Genomic DNA, 18,841 nt, shown 5'->3' on the forward strand with positions numbered 1-18,841 from the left:
ATTGATAGAATTTCAATCTTTGCACATACCATGTCACTGAATTAGAAACTAGACATTGGATAGGAGAATCATTTGCAGAATGAGTTGTCTGTATCAGAGCAACCAGTTTATTGGCAATGGTTAGTGCTGGTTGTCTGCTTGGCTCTGCCAGCAGGAAGTGGTTCAATGAAATCTGAATAGAGACAAAAAAGAAACAGATGCATCAAACTCATGGGTGGGTAAGTTCCAATTGGTAAACCATGTCACAAATGTATGTATTATCTAGTTTGCAAGTTTGCTTGCTGAGCTGGTAGGTTTGTTCTCAGTCATTTTGTCGCCATGTAACATAATCAGTGAGCCTTCATTGAAGTGCTGGTGTTCTGTTCCACTTTCTATTTATGTGTCTTGGTCTGTTAAGGTAGATGATATCATTTCCAGTTCTTTTTCTCAGAGGTTGGTTAATGGGGTCCAAATCGATGTGTTTATTGATGGAGTTCCAGTTTGAATACCAGGGTTCTAGGACTTCCCATGCATGTCTCTGTTTAGCTTGTCCTAGGATGGATGTGTTGCCCCAGTTGAAGTGGTGTCCTCCTTCGTCTCTGTGCAAAGATATTAGTGATAGCTGGTCATGTCTTTTGGTGGCTTGTTGGTGCTCCTGGTTTCCTGCCTGTCTGTCCGATGTAGTGTTTGTTGAAGTTCTTGCAGGGTATTTCGTATGTAACATTCGTTTTGCTGGTTGTTGGTACTAGCCACCAGGATACAAGAGCACCAACTAGCCACCAAAAGACATGATCCATATCACTAGTATCCTTACACACAGACGAAGAAGGACATCAGTTTGACTGGGACAACACATCCATCCTAGGGCAGGCTAAACAGAGACACACATGGGAATTCATAGATGCCTGGGATTCAAACCAGAACTCCATCAATAAACACATCAATCTGGACCCCATTTACCAACCTCTGAGAAAAAGAACTGGAAATGATATCAGCCATCTTAATAGACCAAGACACGTAAATAGAAAGCGGGACAGAACACCAATGCTTCACCGGAGGCTCACCGATGATGTTACCTCGCATGGTGACAAAACGTCTGAGAACAAATCTACCAGCTCAGCGAGCAAACTTACAACCTGAACTTCAACCTGAGATACAAATCTTCTCAAAAATCGCATATATTGTCTAAGCTGTTCTTGTTTAATTTTTGTGAGGATGTTGGTAAAGGTACTCAGTTTTGGAATCTGACTGCAACTCGGTAATTCCTCTGTGTTTGTTTCTGGAATATGCAGCTGCCTTGGCATTTCTGATGACTTATACAGTACTGCGTGTCTAGACTATGGTTAAGGATAGCTTTTGTGAGTCAATATGTATGTAATAGTTTGGCTTCTAATTGTTGTTGTTTCAGTTACTCACTTTTTTATGATAGCCGTCTGCTTAATGACTAATTTCTACTTGATTTTCTTTACAATTAAGTATATTGCAGAAAGACTAGCACTGAAAATGTTCAGGTTTAAACAAGCCAATACAATGCTATTGACAGTGACTATGGAATAATGAGAAAGATCCCACCATAGCTTACTTAAACTAACCTAATAAGCTACTTTAATATGACTACAAGCAAACTCTTTTGAATTTTATGGTGTAATTTCTGAATTAAAAATTCCACTTTGGTGATGGAAGTTGAAGGTGAATCACAGGTGATATATTCAATCTTTGTTTCAACCATTTCTTTTTATCTGAACATGAGACATTAAATTAAATACTTGTTTGAGAAGTGAGGTGATTTGAAGGCAAGAAAACAGTGCAGTAGAAAATGCAAGAGATTAGTCAGGCCTGATGTGAGAGTGTAAAGGAAAGCAAAATGTGAGATGATAAACACTTAATTTAGCAGAGTTGATCAGAAGAGACTGACAGAATGAAAGTCAGTGTTGAATATTAGGAGGAAGTAAAATTGCTTGTTACCAACTGAGTTAATAACCTTACAAGAGAATGTTGAGCTTATCTAATGTCAGTACGTTATGCATCATTGGAGATGGAGATTCCACAACACTAATTGAATAAAGCATCATTTTGGGCTAGCGTCTAAACTATTTACATGGAAAGTAATTTTACAATTAATCTGAAAGTCTGTCGTCTGCCGTATACAACAACATATCAAGGTGACTCACCCCTCTTCACCCCTCCAGGGAAACATGGGAGAATGATTGAGTCATGAGTAAATAAAAGTGAGGCTTAAAACTTTAACACAGTTTAAAAGGCCAGTATTTAATTTCATTTGGGTGAAAGGCCATTTTATTGAAAGTTATTACATTGTTCTTACAGCACACAAACTGGCCATGTAGCCCAACAGGTACTTGCTGGTGTCTGTGAACCACATCAGCCTCCTCCCATAAAAATCTTCATTGAATACCATAAACGTTTCTTCCTCACCTATTTACTAGCTTCCTCTTTAATATGTCCATCATCTGAAATATGTCTTGTAGTAGCGAGTTCTTCTAACTACTTTTTTGGGTAAACAACTTTATCTTGTGTTCCCTATTGTATTTACAATGGGCTATTTTGTATTGATTGCCTCTAATTCTAGTGTCACACATAAGTTGGAGATACTTTACGTATGTCAATCTTGTCAAACCCTTTCATAAGCTGAAAGATCTTGAGTCAATTGGCCTTACTTAGTTCTAGCTTCAGCACTTCCGAACGTGTAGTTCTTGTGTAATGCTAGTAAATCCTCTTTGCATCTTTTGTAATGTGTCTATGCCCTTTGTGTAGCATTTTAAAAAAATTTACTCATGGGTATGGGCACTGCTGACTGGGTCAGCATTTATTGTCCATTTTTAATTCCTCTGGAGGAGGTGATGGTGTAGAGATGCCCACAGAACTGTTAGGAAGGGAGTTTGAGGAATTTGTTGTTAAGGTGAGGGAACGGCAATAAAGTACAAAAACCAGGTTGGCGTGTGATTAGGAAGGGTGTTTATAGGAAATGATATTTCCACGCATCTTTGTCCGTGTTCTTCTAGTTAACAGAGGTGAGTTTGGTTGATGCTGTTAAAGGACATTTGGTGAGTTTCTGCAATGTATCTTGTAGATGGAGCATATTCCTGCTACTCTGCATTTGGTGCTGAAGGGAGTGCAGGTTGTGGTTGGATTGCAAATCAAGTGGGCTGCTTGTCTTGGGTGGTGTTGAACAATGGGTATTGTTGGAGCTGCACAAATCAGGCAATTGGAGAGTGTTCAATCACATTCTGACTTGTAGGTAATGGACAGGAATTGAAGAGACAGGCTGTAAGTTATTCGCTAATGAATTCTCAGCTTTTTGAGGCCATAGTATTTGAATGACTGATCCAATTCAATTTTCTAGTCAGTGTTAAATTTGCATGTTGATAGAGGGGGGATTCAACAATAGTAATGTCATTGCATGTCAAGGAGAATGTAGACTAGAAAGGTTCAGAATACAGAGCAACCTTGATTTTCTAAACGAGACAGGCAGGGAGTATTTTGTTCAAATAACTGAGAATTTGGATAACGGATTGTTCAGATAACGGATAACATTTTTACGGGACCTTGAGATATTGTTTGGATTATCTGAAATTTGGATAATTGATGTTTGGATAATCGAGGTTGTTCTGTATTCTGAACCTTACTAAATGTATCCCTTAAATGAGTCTCAGCACTTTATATTTTTGTAAATAGCCTTTTTTAAAAATCTGTATTGCTACTTTTAAACTTGAGTGTATCTACCCTACATCCTTCTGATTTTTTTTTGCTCTCTAGAAGCTCTACCAATGTCATTGCATGAAAGTAAATCACTTTTACTTCTGTTGTTAGATGCGACATTAAATAGAGATCTTGAGTGGCCTTTTGGGTGCATGTAAAGTATTCCTTGGTGTTGCTTGAAAGACTTTTCCTGATGTCCTGACCAACTTTTCTCATTCAACGGTACTACCAGAATCAAATCATTCACAAACAAAGCCAAAAGTTGCCGGAAAAACTCAGCATCTTTGGAAAGAACAGAGAGTTAATGTTTCAGACCCGTAACACTTCTTCAGAATCAGTCCTTAACAAAGAAATTCATCAGCTGTGAAGCTTTTTAGGATATTCTGAGAATGTCATGGTATCGTTTTATCAATGCATGTTCTTTTTTGAAGTCAGGCAAAGGGAAAACCTGAGCACATTGTTCCAGTCCCAGTATAAAATGCTGCAAAGGAAATGGGGTTAGACAGCAGCAAAATGGAGCTCGCATCTGCAGCCTTCTGTCCTGGCTCAGCTCCCAGACATCAATGATACGTAGCAATAGGTTAATTTTTCCCCTCTAAAATCAATGTTTCCAGAAATTATGGATTGGAAGCTTTGGAATTAGAAAAGCTGGAATAAATATTGTACTGCTACCAAATGAATCATAGCAGGACAGCCCTTTCATTTCCCACATCACTTTTGAATGCCTGGTTTCTGGCATCCCTGTGTAATTGGTGCCAAGAGGCTACATAGGCACTCAGAATTAAATACTGTATTTGTGGAGAGCTTCTGATAACTATTTATGTGGAGCATGAATAATGAGAAAATTGATCTGCTGCATTTATAAGATTCAAGACAAATCCCCTTTGAAATCTTTTTTGATGCGTTTGCATTAAGGCAAGTGCATTGGTGTTCTGGAAAATTGAGTAAATTGTTGTTTAAGTGATTTTTTTTGTGATAAATGTGCAGGACATTTCATTAATGCGTCAGTGTCTAATGATTTGTGTGATTTCTGCTCAAGGAAATTAGGTATAAATATCTTAATTGGTTACTTGAATTAATGTTTTCTAAGGTAAGGGAAATGTCTGAAATTGGAGATGAATTATCTTGTCACACATTGAATTAAGTCACTGGTTTGAAAATAGCAATTTTTGTGCTGGTTACAGATCATATTTACACAGAACAAAGTCAAATTATAACCATTTATTTTCCGGGCAGTTTTTAGTCAGTGAAATTATCTGGAATATTTTATTTATAGATAAAATGGCTACAACTGCACGGTATTCTTTAGTGAAATTATGCTTCTAAAAATGTGAGAAAGTACAGAAAAAGCATGTTTATCTTTCAAGTTACAATTTAAGTAAAGACAGCCAAAAAAATGTTTTCCTTGTAAATCCAAGTGGTTAAATGTTAAGTAGTTTTAAGGTAATTCATGACTATTGCAGTTAAATTTGAGACATCAGTTCAAAGTTATATGAACTGTCTTTGGTTCATGCATCCTTGATTTGTGAAAGAGTTTTCTATTAATTACTGTTCAATTCTTGACTATGTGTGCAACTCATGACATTGAAGAATATTTAATAGATGAAAGTGATTTGCATGATCATAAATCACTTACCATGGATAAGATTATCATACTAAAGTTGGGGAGAGGAGAATGTTTTGATTAGCTGGGAAATTTTTAATGTTGACTTCAGAACCCATGGTCAAATATAGGCCAGAAACCCTAATTATGCACCAAATCTCCTTTGCCATCTTCAATGTTTATCACAATGTGTGGCTTGGTAGTAGCACAGCAGTTCTGGCTGAGTTGATCAACTAATGTGAAGGACATATTTACCAGACTGTGCCAGCTCTGGATGGTGAGAGGACCACTAAGCAGTAAGCCTTTGAGCTCATCCTCCTTTTACTTATTTAAATGGAGTTGGCAGGAGTGACAATTGCAGAGACACCATCCCATCTTCATCCTCGACCATAGTATGTGCTAAATGAGATAAGTCCAGAACAGCTTCAAACTAGGTGTCCCTGAGACAGTGAGCTATATGCAGCAGCGAAATAGTTGTATTGGCACCCAATCTGTGACGTCAGCACATCCCTCAACTTACTTTGAAGCCAGAGGATCAACCCTGGTTCAATGAGGAATGTTCAATGAGCACACCAACAGCAACGCTAGTGATACCTAAGAATAAGGTTCTGGTACAACACATTCAGCAGATTATTTCAAATGTTCTGAATCTTGCTACATCCAGTCTTGACAGATGATAGCAATTAAACAATTAATATGCGGAGGAGAATGCTCTGCAAATATGCCCATTTTGAATGATCAGGGAGTCCACCTTGTGAATGAAAAAGACTTAAGTATTCACGACTATCCTCAGCTAGATGTACAGCAGCACAACATTGGAGGTGTCACCACCTGCAAATTCCCCTCAGTTCACGAGCTATATCACCATTTCTCTATTTTTACTTGGAGAAAATATGGAAACTCCTTCCTGTACCACATGGTTGGCAGTATATCAAAGAGAAAGCTCACCAACATCATTTCAAGGGCTATTTGTCATGGGCAACCGATGTTGACATTGCCAGCAATATTTGCAACCAGTGAACTAATGAAAATATATTCAGGAATGTTAAACAATGTTGTACCTATAAAAAACAAGAAAAAATGTTATCATTATTTTCCAGGATGTCTGCCTGCCTTCATGCCAATTATATTTTCCTTTATTGATGTAACACCGAGAATAAGACAACAGTTTTACAAGATGATAGATCATTTGCAAAGAAAATCCTAGTTTGTAGTTAAGTTGTCCAGCATACCAGAAAGGTGAATGAATATTATGAGTTTATGGTTTCATTTTAAATTGAGGTGATCTGCTTCAATGGTTGCAACAAATCCCAATGCATGATCTAACTCAGCCAATTGCCGAAGTCATGTCAAAATTAAATGGTTTGTGTGTCTGAAAACTGTGTGTTGAAATAATGAGAAGCTACAAGAAGATCACATTATTTATGATCACATTTTTTGTAGTGGCTTAGATTTTTCAATTTTTTAGCACTTGCCATTCATTGCACTTGTGGTTTTATTCTATTTTCAAGAGATTTTGAAGTGCAGCTTAGCATTTTAAAGGTCTTCTGTGCCGTACGTTTTATCATTTTCACTTTAGTATGAATCAGACCCAATGTCAATTAAAAATGAATCAACAAGTTTCTTTTACCTGCGCATTTCACAGATACAAATTTTATCAGCAAAACAGTCTCTTTTACAAGTTTCTTGCACTCTCATCATAATACTTGTGATAGTGTAGTTCTTCATAATTTCTTTTCAATCAGTCAACGAAGAACCTTGGTTTATGGTCTACTGTTCAAACTCCCAATTGTTTAGCATATCCATTGTGTTTCTGGCTTTTACAGTGGTTCAGCCCACTTGAACAATGCCTACTGGGCTCCTACAATTGTGTACAGGTCATCTTCTGCCTCCAATTTGTCTTTATGTCTGCCAACCTCTCAGCTTTTGTATCTTAACTAGCTTTCTTTTGGTTCTGCTTCCAAGTCAAGTGTCAGTGGGTCACATGGGTTGGTGTTTTTTTACAATACAAGGAAATGACAACTTATCTGTCTACACTTGATGTAGATTCTTGTGTTTTTCGGATAATCTGAAAAATAGTTACAGACTTCACAAACATTTTAAGCTTTCTTTACAGTAATTCTTCCAGGTCAAAGGTGGTCACGGTAGCCAGTATACTACATTGTGGATTCTTAAGAGTCGTAATTAAAGAGAAACTGCATTTTTGTTAGTGGAAAAGTATTTTGACATTCCTGGTGATATCTTAATATTTGTAGGCCAGACTTCTGTATTTAATTATTTAGCAACAAATTTCAAGTTATTAATAGTTGGCCTGAATCGTTTATTGGTGTTTATCCAACACATACCGATCAGCTAAGTCCTTCAGAGTTTTGAATGACTTAGGATTTGTTGCATGTAATGACACAAGTGACAAATGATAATATCAGTATTAAACTAAATTACCCCAGAAAGATGGCATAATGTTTCATATTAAAATGTTATTTTAATACATCACATCAGTTCAGAAATTATATTCCAACAAAGTGATTTATTACACCAGAGCACATGTGCATTCAACATATGATTTGCTGGGTGTACCTTACTGTGTGACTGTTATGAACAATAAATACGTTACCCTAAGGCTGTTTGTTTAATGTATAAAATTGACTAAGATTAATTGGGATTCTGAAGTAAAAATAGTTCTAAATTATGGTACTCCTAAAATTACTGCAATTATTTAGAAAGCTTCTTGACTTTGAAAACTACCTATTAGTTATCACATAGCAGGCCCAGACTAGTATAGACACATGAGCAAGGAACTGAGATGTTTCTGCCCACATGTTGGCTTTCCAAGCTAGGAAAACCTTTCTATCAAACACTCTTAACTGTTCGCATTGGGAGATCCATCATATTAACATTGGAATAACTCCTGACTGTGAGGATTCTACATAATGGAATCCAGTGCAGTAGAACTACACACAACCGAATGGAAAAGTAGCTGATATATGTCCCAAACTATCTGCATTTTCTGACATATTTATTGTGTATGTAACAAAAGAAAACAGTGACATTGAAATATTAAATGGTGAAAACAATGCATTTCAGTACTGAATTTATTCCATATTCTCAAGTGAAGATTCTTGTGGGTCAGATTTTGTTCAAAGTGTGCAGGAGGGTTTTCTGACACAGAATGTAGACAGGCCAACAAGGGGCGATGCCATATTGGATTTGGTACTGGGGAATGAACCCGGCCAAGTTTTAGATTTGGAGGTAGGTGAGCATTTTGGCAATAGTGACCATATTTCAGTTACATTTACAATAACAATGAGCAGGGATAGGTATATATGCAGGGAAAGAGGCATATCTCAGGGAACAGCAAGTTTTAGAATGCATAAGATGAGGAAGGAAACTGCAGGGGATGGACACTTGAAATGTGGAGCTTATTCAATGAACAGCTACTGTGGGTCCTTGATGAGTATATACCTATCAGGCAGGGCATTGGTTATCGAGAGGGAGAGAACATGGTTTACTAAAGAAGTTGAAGCTTTTGTCGAGAGGAAGAAGGAGGCTTATGTGAGGACGAGGGGTGAAGTTTCAGTTAGGGTGCTTGAGAGTTATAAGTTAGCCAGAAAAGATTTAAAGAGAGGGCTAAGAAGAGCCAGGAGAGGACATGAAAAGTTGTTGCTAGATAGGATCAAGGAAACCCCTAAGGCCTTCTATAGGTATATTGGGAATAAAAGAATGACTAGAGTAAGATTAGGGCCAATAAAAGATAGTAGTGGAAAGTTGTGTGTGGAATCTGAGGACATAGGGGAAGTGCTTAATGAATACTTTTCGTCAGTATTCACATTGGAAAAGGGCAATGTTAGCGAGAATTCGGAGATAGAGGCTACAAGCTTAGATGGGATTGAGTTTGGCAAAGAGGAGGTTTTAGCAATTTTGGAAGATCTGAAAATAGATAAGACCCCTGGGCCGGGTGGGATTTATCCTCGGCTTCTGTGGGAAGCCAGGGAGGAAATTGCAGAGCCTTTGGCTTTGATTTTTATGTTATCATTGTCAACAGGACTAGTGCCAGAAGACTGGAGGATAGCAAATGTTGTTCTCTTGTTTAAGATGGGGAGTTGGGATAACCCTGGTAATTATAGGCCAGTGAGCCTTACTTCAGTTGTGGGTAAGATGTTGGAAAAGGTTATAAGAGATAGGATTTATAATCATCTGGAAAGGAATAATTTGATGAGGGATAGTCAACATGGTTTTGTGAAGGATAGGTTGTGCATGACTAACCTTATTGAGTTCTGCGAGAAGGTGACAAAACAGGTAGATGAAGGTAAGGCGGTTGAGGTAGTGTATGTGGACTTCAGTAAGGCGTTTGATGAGGTTCCACACGGTAGACTATTGCACAAAATACGGTGTTCTGGGACTGAAGGTGATTTAGCGGTTTGGATCAGAAATTGGCTAGCAAAAAGAAGACAGAGGGTGGTGGTTGATGGAAAATGTTCATCCTGGAGCTCAGTTGTCAGTGGTGTGCTGCGAGGATCTGGTTTGGGGCCACTGCTGTTTTTCATCTTTATAAATGACCTGGATGAGGGCATAGAAGGATGGGTTAGTAAATTTTGCAGTTGGCACTAAGGTAGGCAGAGTTGTGGATAGTGACAGAGGATGTTGCAGGTTACAGAGGGACATAGATAAGATGCAGAGCTGGGCAAATGAAGTTTAATGCAGAGAAATGTGAGGCAGTTCACTTCGGAAGAAGTAACAGGAATTCGGAGTACTGGGCTAATCGTGAAATTTTTGGCAGTGTAGATGAACAGAGAGATCTTGGTGTCCAGGTGCATAAATCCCTGAATGTTGCCACCCAGGTTGATAGGATTTTTAAGAAGGCATGTGGTGTTTATTGGTAGGGGGCTTGAGTTTTGGAGCCACAAGGTCATGTTTCAACTGTACAAGACACTGGTAAGGCCACACCTGGAGTATTGCATGCATTTCTGGTCACCGCATGATAGGAAGGATGTGGAAGCTTTGGAAAGGGTTCAGAGGAGATTTACTAGAATGTTGCCTGATATGGAAGAAAGATCTTACAAGGAAAGGCTGAGGGAACTGAGGCTGTTTTTACTGGAGAGAAAGGGTTGAGATGTGACTTAATTGAGATGTATAAGATAATCAAAGGGATAGATAGGGTGGACAGTGAGATCCTTTTTCCTTGGATGGTGAAGACTAACATGAGGGGACACAGCTTTAAATTGAGGCTGATAGATTGAAGACAGATATCGGGGTAGTTTCTTTACTCAGAGTAGTAGGGGTGTGGAACGGCCTGCCTGCCTGCAACAGTAATAGACTCGCCGACATTAAGGATATTTAAATTGGCATTGGACATATATATGGATAATAATGGATCGGTGTAGGTTAGATGGGTATCAGATTAATTTCACAGGTCGGCACGTGAAGAGCCAAAGGGCCTGTACTGCGCTATGTTCTAAAAGTATTGCATATTTTAACTCTTATTAAAGCTTTATTCCCTGCAGTGCTTACAGTTTGTTTTCTTCTGTCTCAGGTCGCTTGGGAGTGTGTGTTTTCGAAACGCTTCAAAAAGTAACAATCATAAAGCAATTTCCAAAGGTTGTTGTCCGTCATTGCAGATCAGGCAATCATGAATGGCTCACATTTCAGCATTTTACAATTCCTAAATGCCAGGTTAGTAAATGCATTTTGAGTGTTCGATGGTTCTTATACTTTTGGAAAACATGGATATGTTTCTTGAACAAAATATAAGGTAAAAGGTTGAGTTGATATGATGGGGGTAAAGCAAATGGGGTGTATGGACAGTTTAATGTTTACCCCGTCTCCAAACAACTTCATAACCTTTAAATGTGGTTGTTGTTGGTGGTTTCTTTTTGTACTGAATGGCATAAATGATGTTGCTTGACCAATTGCTAAATATTTTCCTGTATCAAAAAGAGCAAGTACTGTGACAGAGCATGAGGACATGCAGATATTCTGACTGTACAGACAACAACTTTCAGGGGATAACTGTACTCTGTGTGGAAAGTTCACATGTACTTTTGTGTTGAATAATTAAAATGTTATTTTCAACTTGAAGTTAATGTGGTCTCCCAGAAAAATCTGCATTTCTTTAACAATTAAAAAGAAATCATTCAGGTCACAATAGATGGTTCCCTCATTAAGTATTTTTAAAGTACTTTGTTTTCAATTTTCTTTGTTGTAAGGTTTCCCTGCAGAGACCAGATAGCAAAAGTAATGTAATTTGGTTTGTAAAATTCCCTTTTTCCTTTCATGTTTCCTGATTTCAAATTGGTTATCTTCTGTTTGTAAACAAGGGTTTGTATACAGTGAATTCTCTTGTTATCTTGACTCCAGACAACCAACGTGTTTGACACTTGTTGTTTCTCTCTGGATTAGTTCCTCACATTTGTGTTCATAAGTTTAGTACATACAAATAAAGATATGCACTTGCTTCCATTAATGAACACATTTTCAGAAGCTTCTTATCTGCTATTTCAACTCTTGGCCACTTGATTCCTGTTTTCTCCCCTTTCCCATAGGTCACTGAAACACAAACTGTTATGGTTCTTGTACCAATAAAATGGATTCTTCTAAACATTAATTGTCACCAATTTTCCAAAGCTCCAGACTTGACAAAGGAAATTATTTGGTTATCCAGAGCTGCTCACATTCATTAGCAACTGATGTATATTCTGCTATATGTTTCCAAGCACTCTGGCGATAGTTCAATGTCTTAAAACTGTAACAGAAAATTTGTGACAGAAACTAAGGCAGGACAAATCTAGAAGACATAATTGTAATTACAAAAGAATTGAATAAATGATGTTGTCTGACCAATTACTAAATATTTTACAGTACCAAAAGAGGCAGAATTAGCTGGAGTTGACTGGGAAGAGGGTTTAGCAGAAAAGGCAGTTGAGGAATAATGACAGACTTTCAAGAAAATAGAGTGTGTCTCACAAACAATTATATCTGAGTGAGGAAGCAGGATTCCAGGAAGGGTTAACCGTGGAAGTTAAAGACAGCATCAATTGAAAGAAAAACTTTACAATATAGCAAAATTTAGTGGGAAGACAGAGGATTTCCAAAGTTTTAGAAACCAACAAAAGTTGGCCAGAAAAGAGGGGAAAAAATAAACTTTGAGGGAAATGTAGCAGGTTCCATCTAAATGAACAGCAAGAGCTTCTTTGCATATAATGAAGTGAAGAGAGAGATTAACATGAATATAGGTTCATTAGAAAATGCAGCTCGAGAAATAATAATGTGGGAATCAGGAACTTGCATGTGAATAAATATTTTGCGTCAGTTTTTTATATTGTACAAGACACTAATGCCATTTCAAAAATACAAAATAGTCCAAGGGAAAAAGAGGGAGTGAAAATAAATGCAATACCCATTACTAGAGAAGCAGTCCTGGAAAAACAAAAGATTATTGTGTCTCCTGGATCTGATGGTTGCATCCTACGATATTAAAGACAGTAGCAACAGAGATTTTGTATGCACTGGTAGTAGTCTTCCAAGAATCCTTAAATTCTGGAAAAGTTCCCAAAGATTGAGAAATTGACAATATAACAGCCTTATTCAGAAAGTAAATTTTATAATAAACAGGAAACGTAGCTTAATATCTGTCATTGGGAAACTATTAGAATCTGTTACAAAGGATGTCACAGAGCATTGAGAAATGCGTAATATAATAAAGCAAAGTCAACATGAGGGGCGTGTCATGTCTGCTAAATGTATTATATTTGTTTGCGGATAGATAAAGGGGAACCTGTAGATGTGACCTATTTGAATTTCCAACAGGTGTTTGATAAGGTACTGCATATTAGGCTATTTAATAAAATCAGAACCTATGCTGATGAGGTTATATATTAGCATGGATAAAGGATTTGCAAACTAATAGAATATATAGTTGAGATAAGGGGGCCATGTTCAAGACGGCAGCCTGAAACTAGAGGTGCGCCACAGGGACTAGTACGGCAATTATTTCAAACACGTATAAATGACTTGAATGATGCAAGTGAATATGCTGTAGTCAGGCTTGCGGGTGACACAGAATAGTGTGTCAAGCAGTGAGAATGACTCAAAGATAGTACTAATGGATATAGATAGATTAAGTGAGCAGAAACATGGCAGATGGCATATAATGCAGAAAACTGTGAAGTTCAGCACTTGGACAGGGAGAATGGAGGAGCTGATTATTCTTTACATGGAGAAAAACTGCAGCAAACTACAGCACAGTAGATTTGGGGTGGGGGGGGGGGGTCATCCTTATGCATGAATCACAAAAAGCTAACACACAATTTCTGGTAATAAGGAAGGCAAATGGACTGTTTCAAAGGAAGTGGAGTTTCAAAATAGGGAGTCTTGCCAAAACTACACAAGGCACTGGTTAGACCACACCTGGAATACTGTGAACCTTTTTGGTTCTCTTACCTGAGCAAAGAAACTCTGATATTGAAGGCACTCCAGAGAAGGTTCAGTAGGCTAGTCCTAGGTATGAAGGAGTTTTCAGCTGAGGAAAAATTGAGTAGGTTGTACCTTGTTGGAGTTTAAAAGACTAAAAGGCGATCTTACTGAAACATAAGATTCTTAGAGGGCTTGACAGGGTTGATGTAGAGAGAGTGGAAAAGTCCAGGATCAGTAGATGCAATCTCAGATTTAGGGGTTGGCCATTAAAACCCAACTGAGGATTTTATTTTTGGTGGTAGTGATTCTGTGGGATTTTTACCGCAGAGGCTAAAGTCACTAATTTTGTGGCATGGACAGCAAGCCAGACCAAATTGAACTAGATTCACAAACCAGTGAAAGTAAAGCATTTGGTGACTCTCAAAATTACTCAGTTGCTTCTAATCAGACTTTACAAATAACTAATTTTGGACACCAAGTTTATACTTGAAAAAAATTGACACATTATTACTAATGTAACTTTAGCAGAACAGAAATGAACTATAAGGCTGTCTTAATTAATATCCATGATCTCAGCCCAATTTTCTTTGATCACAATTCCTATTTACATACAGATAGACACAGGTAAGGGATGAATTAAAAAATAATCATAAGTTGCTAGTTCAGTAATCATTTCAATATGAATACCAAGCTTTCATTAAATCCATTGGGTTCTATTACAGGCATGTAAAATTGTATCTTGCTTGGATTCTGAAGTCACCAGTCAATGTAAGCAGCTTCCACAAACCTCTGGGGTCTTTTCCTTATTTCTTATACACAGGGCCCCTTTTCTCAAAATCTTTAATAAGTCAGTAACTGGACAATAATTAGAGAGCGCACCACCAAAAAAAAGGGAGAATGTGAGGACCTCAGATGCTGGAGATCAGAGTCAAGAATCAGGTGCTGGAAAAGCACAGCAGGTCAGGCAGCATCCGAGGAGCAGGGGATTTGACATTTTGGCAAGATCCCTTCGTCAGGAATGAGGCTTGTGAGCCGAGGGGATAGAGAGATAAATGGGAGGAACTGGGGCTGAGGGGAAGGTAGCGGAGAGTGGGATAGGTAAATGGAGGTGGGGGAAATGGTAATAGATCGGAGAGGAGAGTGGAGCAGATAGGTGGGAAGGTGGTGCGGGGCACCTGCACCAACCAACTCCACCGCCCTGTGGCCAAACACTTCAACTCCCCTGCCACTCCACCAAGGACATGCAGGTTCTGGGCCTTCTACATCGCCATACCCTAACCATCCGATGCCTGGATTGAGAACGCCTCATCTTCCGCCTCGGGACCCTCCAACCACATAGCATCGATGTGGACTTCACTAGTTTCCTCATTTCCCCTCCCCCCACCTTATCCCAGTTCCAACCTTCCAACTCAGCACCAGCCTCATGACCTGTCCTACCTGTCCATCTTCCTTCCCACCTATCCACTCCACCCTCCTCTCCAACCTATCACCATTACCCTAACCTCTATCTACCTATCACACTCTCAGCTACCTTCCCCCCAGCCCCACCTCATCCCATTTATCTCTCTCTTCCCTCAGCTCACAAACCTTATTCCTGATGGAGGGTTCTTCCCAAAATATTGATTCTCCTGCTCCTTGGATGCTGCCTGACCTGCAGTGCTTTTCCAGCACCACTCTCTCGACTACTCAAAAACAACCTAGTCCTGTAAAGCAGTGCTACGCCTGTCCAAAAACCCAGTCAAAGTCAATTCACCCATTAATTTCTTTTTTTGAGGAGACAACCTGGGGAGTGCAGTGAGAGAGTGACTCACTGAGATCTTTGTAGAGAGAGGAGGAGAACTTCTTCAAGTTAGGCCTCCTTTGAAGAGGCTACGTAGTGAGGTTAAAATCAATAGGCGAAAGTGAGGACTGCAGATGCTAGAGATTAGCGTCAAGAGTGTGGTGCTGGAAAAGTACAGCAGGTCAGGCAGCATCCAAGGAGCAGGAGAGTCAACGTTTCGGGCAAAAGCCATGTAGCAGCTCAGTGCAGGGCCTCCGCACGTAGTCTGACCTCCCGTGTCAGACCCCAGTCTAAGAGCTATCTCCGCTCCACTCCAAGCTCCATATCACTCCGTACTGGCACTCAGCTGCTCCAAGGTAAGTGCCAGGACTGCCTCCCCTGCGCTGGTCTCTGCCCCGTACTTGCTGCCTGCGCCATCCTCCAAGGATGCTTCCCCACGTCCTGCTCTGGGGCTGCTTTGGAGCTTGCAGACCACATGCTGCTCCAGGGCTTGGTGCTTCGGGGCTCATAGCCCACGTCCCACTGATGCTCACTGCTCATGGTGTTCCAGGGCTCGCAGCCCTGGAGACTTGCTGCCAGGACCTGCCACTGCGCAAGTGTTAATCTCCAATGCTGAGAGGGGAGAAGGAATAGAGAGAGTAGGAAAAAAAGGAAAATGAAAGAAAAAGATCAAATGGAGCTCCAACAGGAGTCTCCTACTGTCCCATCATCTTGACCCAGTATCTTGTGGGATAACTATTGTTTGTGGTTGGCTGGTCAGTACAAGGACTCCCTTGATTGGCCAATTCAGCATCCGACCAGCTGCCAGTTCCTGAGCACTGGGGAGGCAATGGCCTCATGGTACTATCGCGAGACTATTAGTGCAAAGACCCAGGTAATGCTCTGAGGACCCGGGTTCAAATTCCGCCATGCCAGAGGGTATAATTTGAACTCATTAAAATCTGGAAGCAAGAGTCTAATGATGAGCATGAATCCATTGTCGATTGTTGGAAAAACCCATCTGGTTCGCTAATGTCCTTCAGGGAAGGAATCTACCATCCTCGCCCACTCTGGCCTTCATCTGACTCCAAACCCACAGCAATGTGGTTGACTTTTAACTGCCCTCTGGGCAATTAAGGATGGACAACAAATATTGCCCCGGCCAACGACGCCCTCATCCTATGAATGAATTTAAAGAAATTTGTCTTGGTGCCGGTTTAACTGTCGTATCCTTCACAGTAATTGACCTGCATTATCGTTCCAGGCCAGTTTTCGACAGCAAACGTCAGTCTTGTTCTCTCCTCTTCTCTCCTTTTTCTACGGAAACAAGCTGCCGTTAAAGTTCAGTTCTCAATTGCAACTGTCAGTTCCAAACCAAAAATGAGAAATAAGAAAAATAATGAACTCAACTCTAAGTATATTCATGGCTGAAATAGTCATATCTTTAATCAGTAAGGGATCAAGGGTTACCAGGAAAAGGCCAGAAGGTGGGTTTGAGCATTATCCATTCAGTTGTGAGCTCATTGAATGGTGGGGCAGACTCTGGGCCAAAGGGTCTACTTCTGCTCCTACATCATACAGTTTAAGACAGCACCTGAAGTGTAAAGTTACTGGTTGATGAGAGAAACTGAAATTGGAATGTGAAACTTGGTATTGGAGGAGGTACATTTTTAATGATGGTCTATTTTAACAACGGTGTAACCTTGCACTGTTATGGGGGAGTGGTATTCTTTGGAAAAAAAGCTATTGCACTTAAAGCTTTTTCCATTAAAACCTGGAAGAAACAGGTTCATTCAGCTTGAAGTACTGTATGTGTTTTTACTCCATGCTACATCACTATGAAACTGCAGTAGTTCTTGTATTCCACAGTTCAAAATCACAGCAGAAGATCAGAGACAAATGCAGGTAGCAGATTAATTATAACTCTCAATTGTGGAATGCTAGACTCTGTCAATTGAATATATAATTGGGTTTGCCAAAATTTGTCCTGTTGCTACAGCTAGGATACCAAACAAAGAATTTTGAAACCTAGTTCATCAATGATATTTCAGCATTGATTTTTCATTGTTATTTCACCACAGGTGGGAATGCTGGTTATGTAGCATTTGCTGCCCATTCTAATTGTGTTTGAGGAGGTGGTTAGGGCCCACCTCCTTGATCACCTGCAGTCAATGTGTTGGGAAAGGAGTTCCAGAATTTTGACTCAGTGATAGTGAAGTTACAACTGGGGATTGAATATGCCTTGGACTGGAATTTTCAGGTATTTCTGTTCTCTTGCTTCTTCTGCCCTTGTACTGTGAGGTGTTAGAGGTCTTAGGTTTGGAAGATACTGTTGAAGATGCACTGTTTCCAACATCATTGTTCTCCACTTCTGAATTCCCTCTTGTGTTCTCTGCTTCTGACTGTTGCTCTTTTCATTGCCATTCACCCCATCTTGCTTCCTGTTACATCCCTTCTCTTTTGCAGCAATTGGCTGTACTTCTTTGTCTTACAAATCTTAACAGAGTTTCTATTCCAGACCCATGTTACTGCGGTGCAAGCTGTTTGTGTGCTAAATATTTGTGCCTGTAACAACAGCAGCAGTGCCCCTTCCTATTTTCTGTTTTTGCACATTCCAGGAGGATTTATTATGTGGAATGTTTGGCATCAAATGGGTGTTATTGTTTAATAGCTGAGTTGTGCACTCGGTCTCCCACTCTGAGCTTAAATGATGTAATTTACATTGTATTTTATTTAAAATACTAGTTATTTCAAAAGAGAAATGAAATTTATTGTAGTTACCTACTTGCATTCTAAATGTTTCATGTTATAATTGAGTACAGCACCAGATAATGTATAGAACATTCAAATAACATATTTCATTCATAAATGATTATTGCTATTGGTGGGCTGCTCTTGTTTTAAATCCTAACTAATTACTGATGGTAAATTTAACATCTATTGGTTTCATGCTGTTTTGCTGCAGTCTATTTTGGGTGACCAGTGCAAGTAAATCAATAAAAATTAATGTGACAACTGAGATGAATGAGCCATGAAAGTTTTTTTAAAAGTTATGTTAAGCATGTTATGTTAACTTTGATTAGAAATCTAACTTGAAGCACTGATGTTAATCCCTTTCTATTTTTTGAATAGCAACATGGTGATTATAAATTTCAGTAGCACTCTCCAACTTGCAAATGTAATCTCTTCTTTGATAATCTGTTTGTTAAACATGGTAATCATTACAAGGCATGCAGATTTTGCTGGGTAATTAAGTTGGTAACTCGAAGCATACAATTAGATTTTCAAGTGTCAACCTGATATAATTAACTCTCCTGTCTGCAAGTCAAACCGTTGTCAGTTCAATTCTGAAAAGTGTTGAGAACATTCCAGCA

At 39.2% G+C, this 18,841-nt stretch overlaps 1 protein-coding gene across 1 annotated transcript in view; it reads left to right on the plus strand.

Moving 5' to 3' along the window:
- LOC122562345 (protoheme IX farnesyltransferase, mitochondrial) overlaps positions 1–18,841 on the plus strand; it is a 146,734-nt gene that overhangs the window by 7,398 nt on the left and 120,495 nt on the right. Inside the window, exon 2 of the mRNA XM_043715222.1 lies at positions 10,830–10,969. Within this exon, the coding sequence (XP_043571157.1) occupies positions 10,830–10,969 (140 nt within the window). The remainder of the gene's footprint in view (positions 1–10,829; positions 10,970–18,841) is intronic.

The sequence above is a fragment of the Chiloscyllium plagiosum genome, chromosome 24 (genome assembly GCF_004010195.1).
Source record: "Chiloscyllium plagiosum isolate BGI_BamShark_2017 chromosome 24, ASM401019v2, whole genome shotgun sequence".
NCBI classification, from domain to species: Eukaryota; Metazoa; Chordata; class Chondrichthyes; order Orectolobiformes; family Hemiscylliidae; genus Chiloscyllium; species Chiloscyllium plagiosum.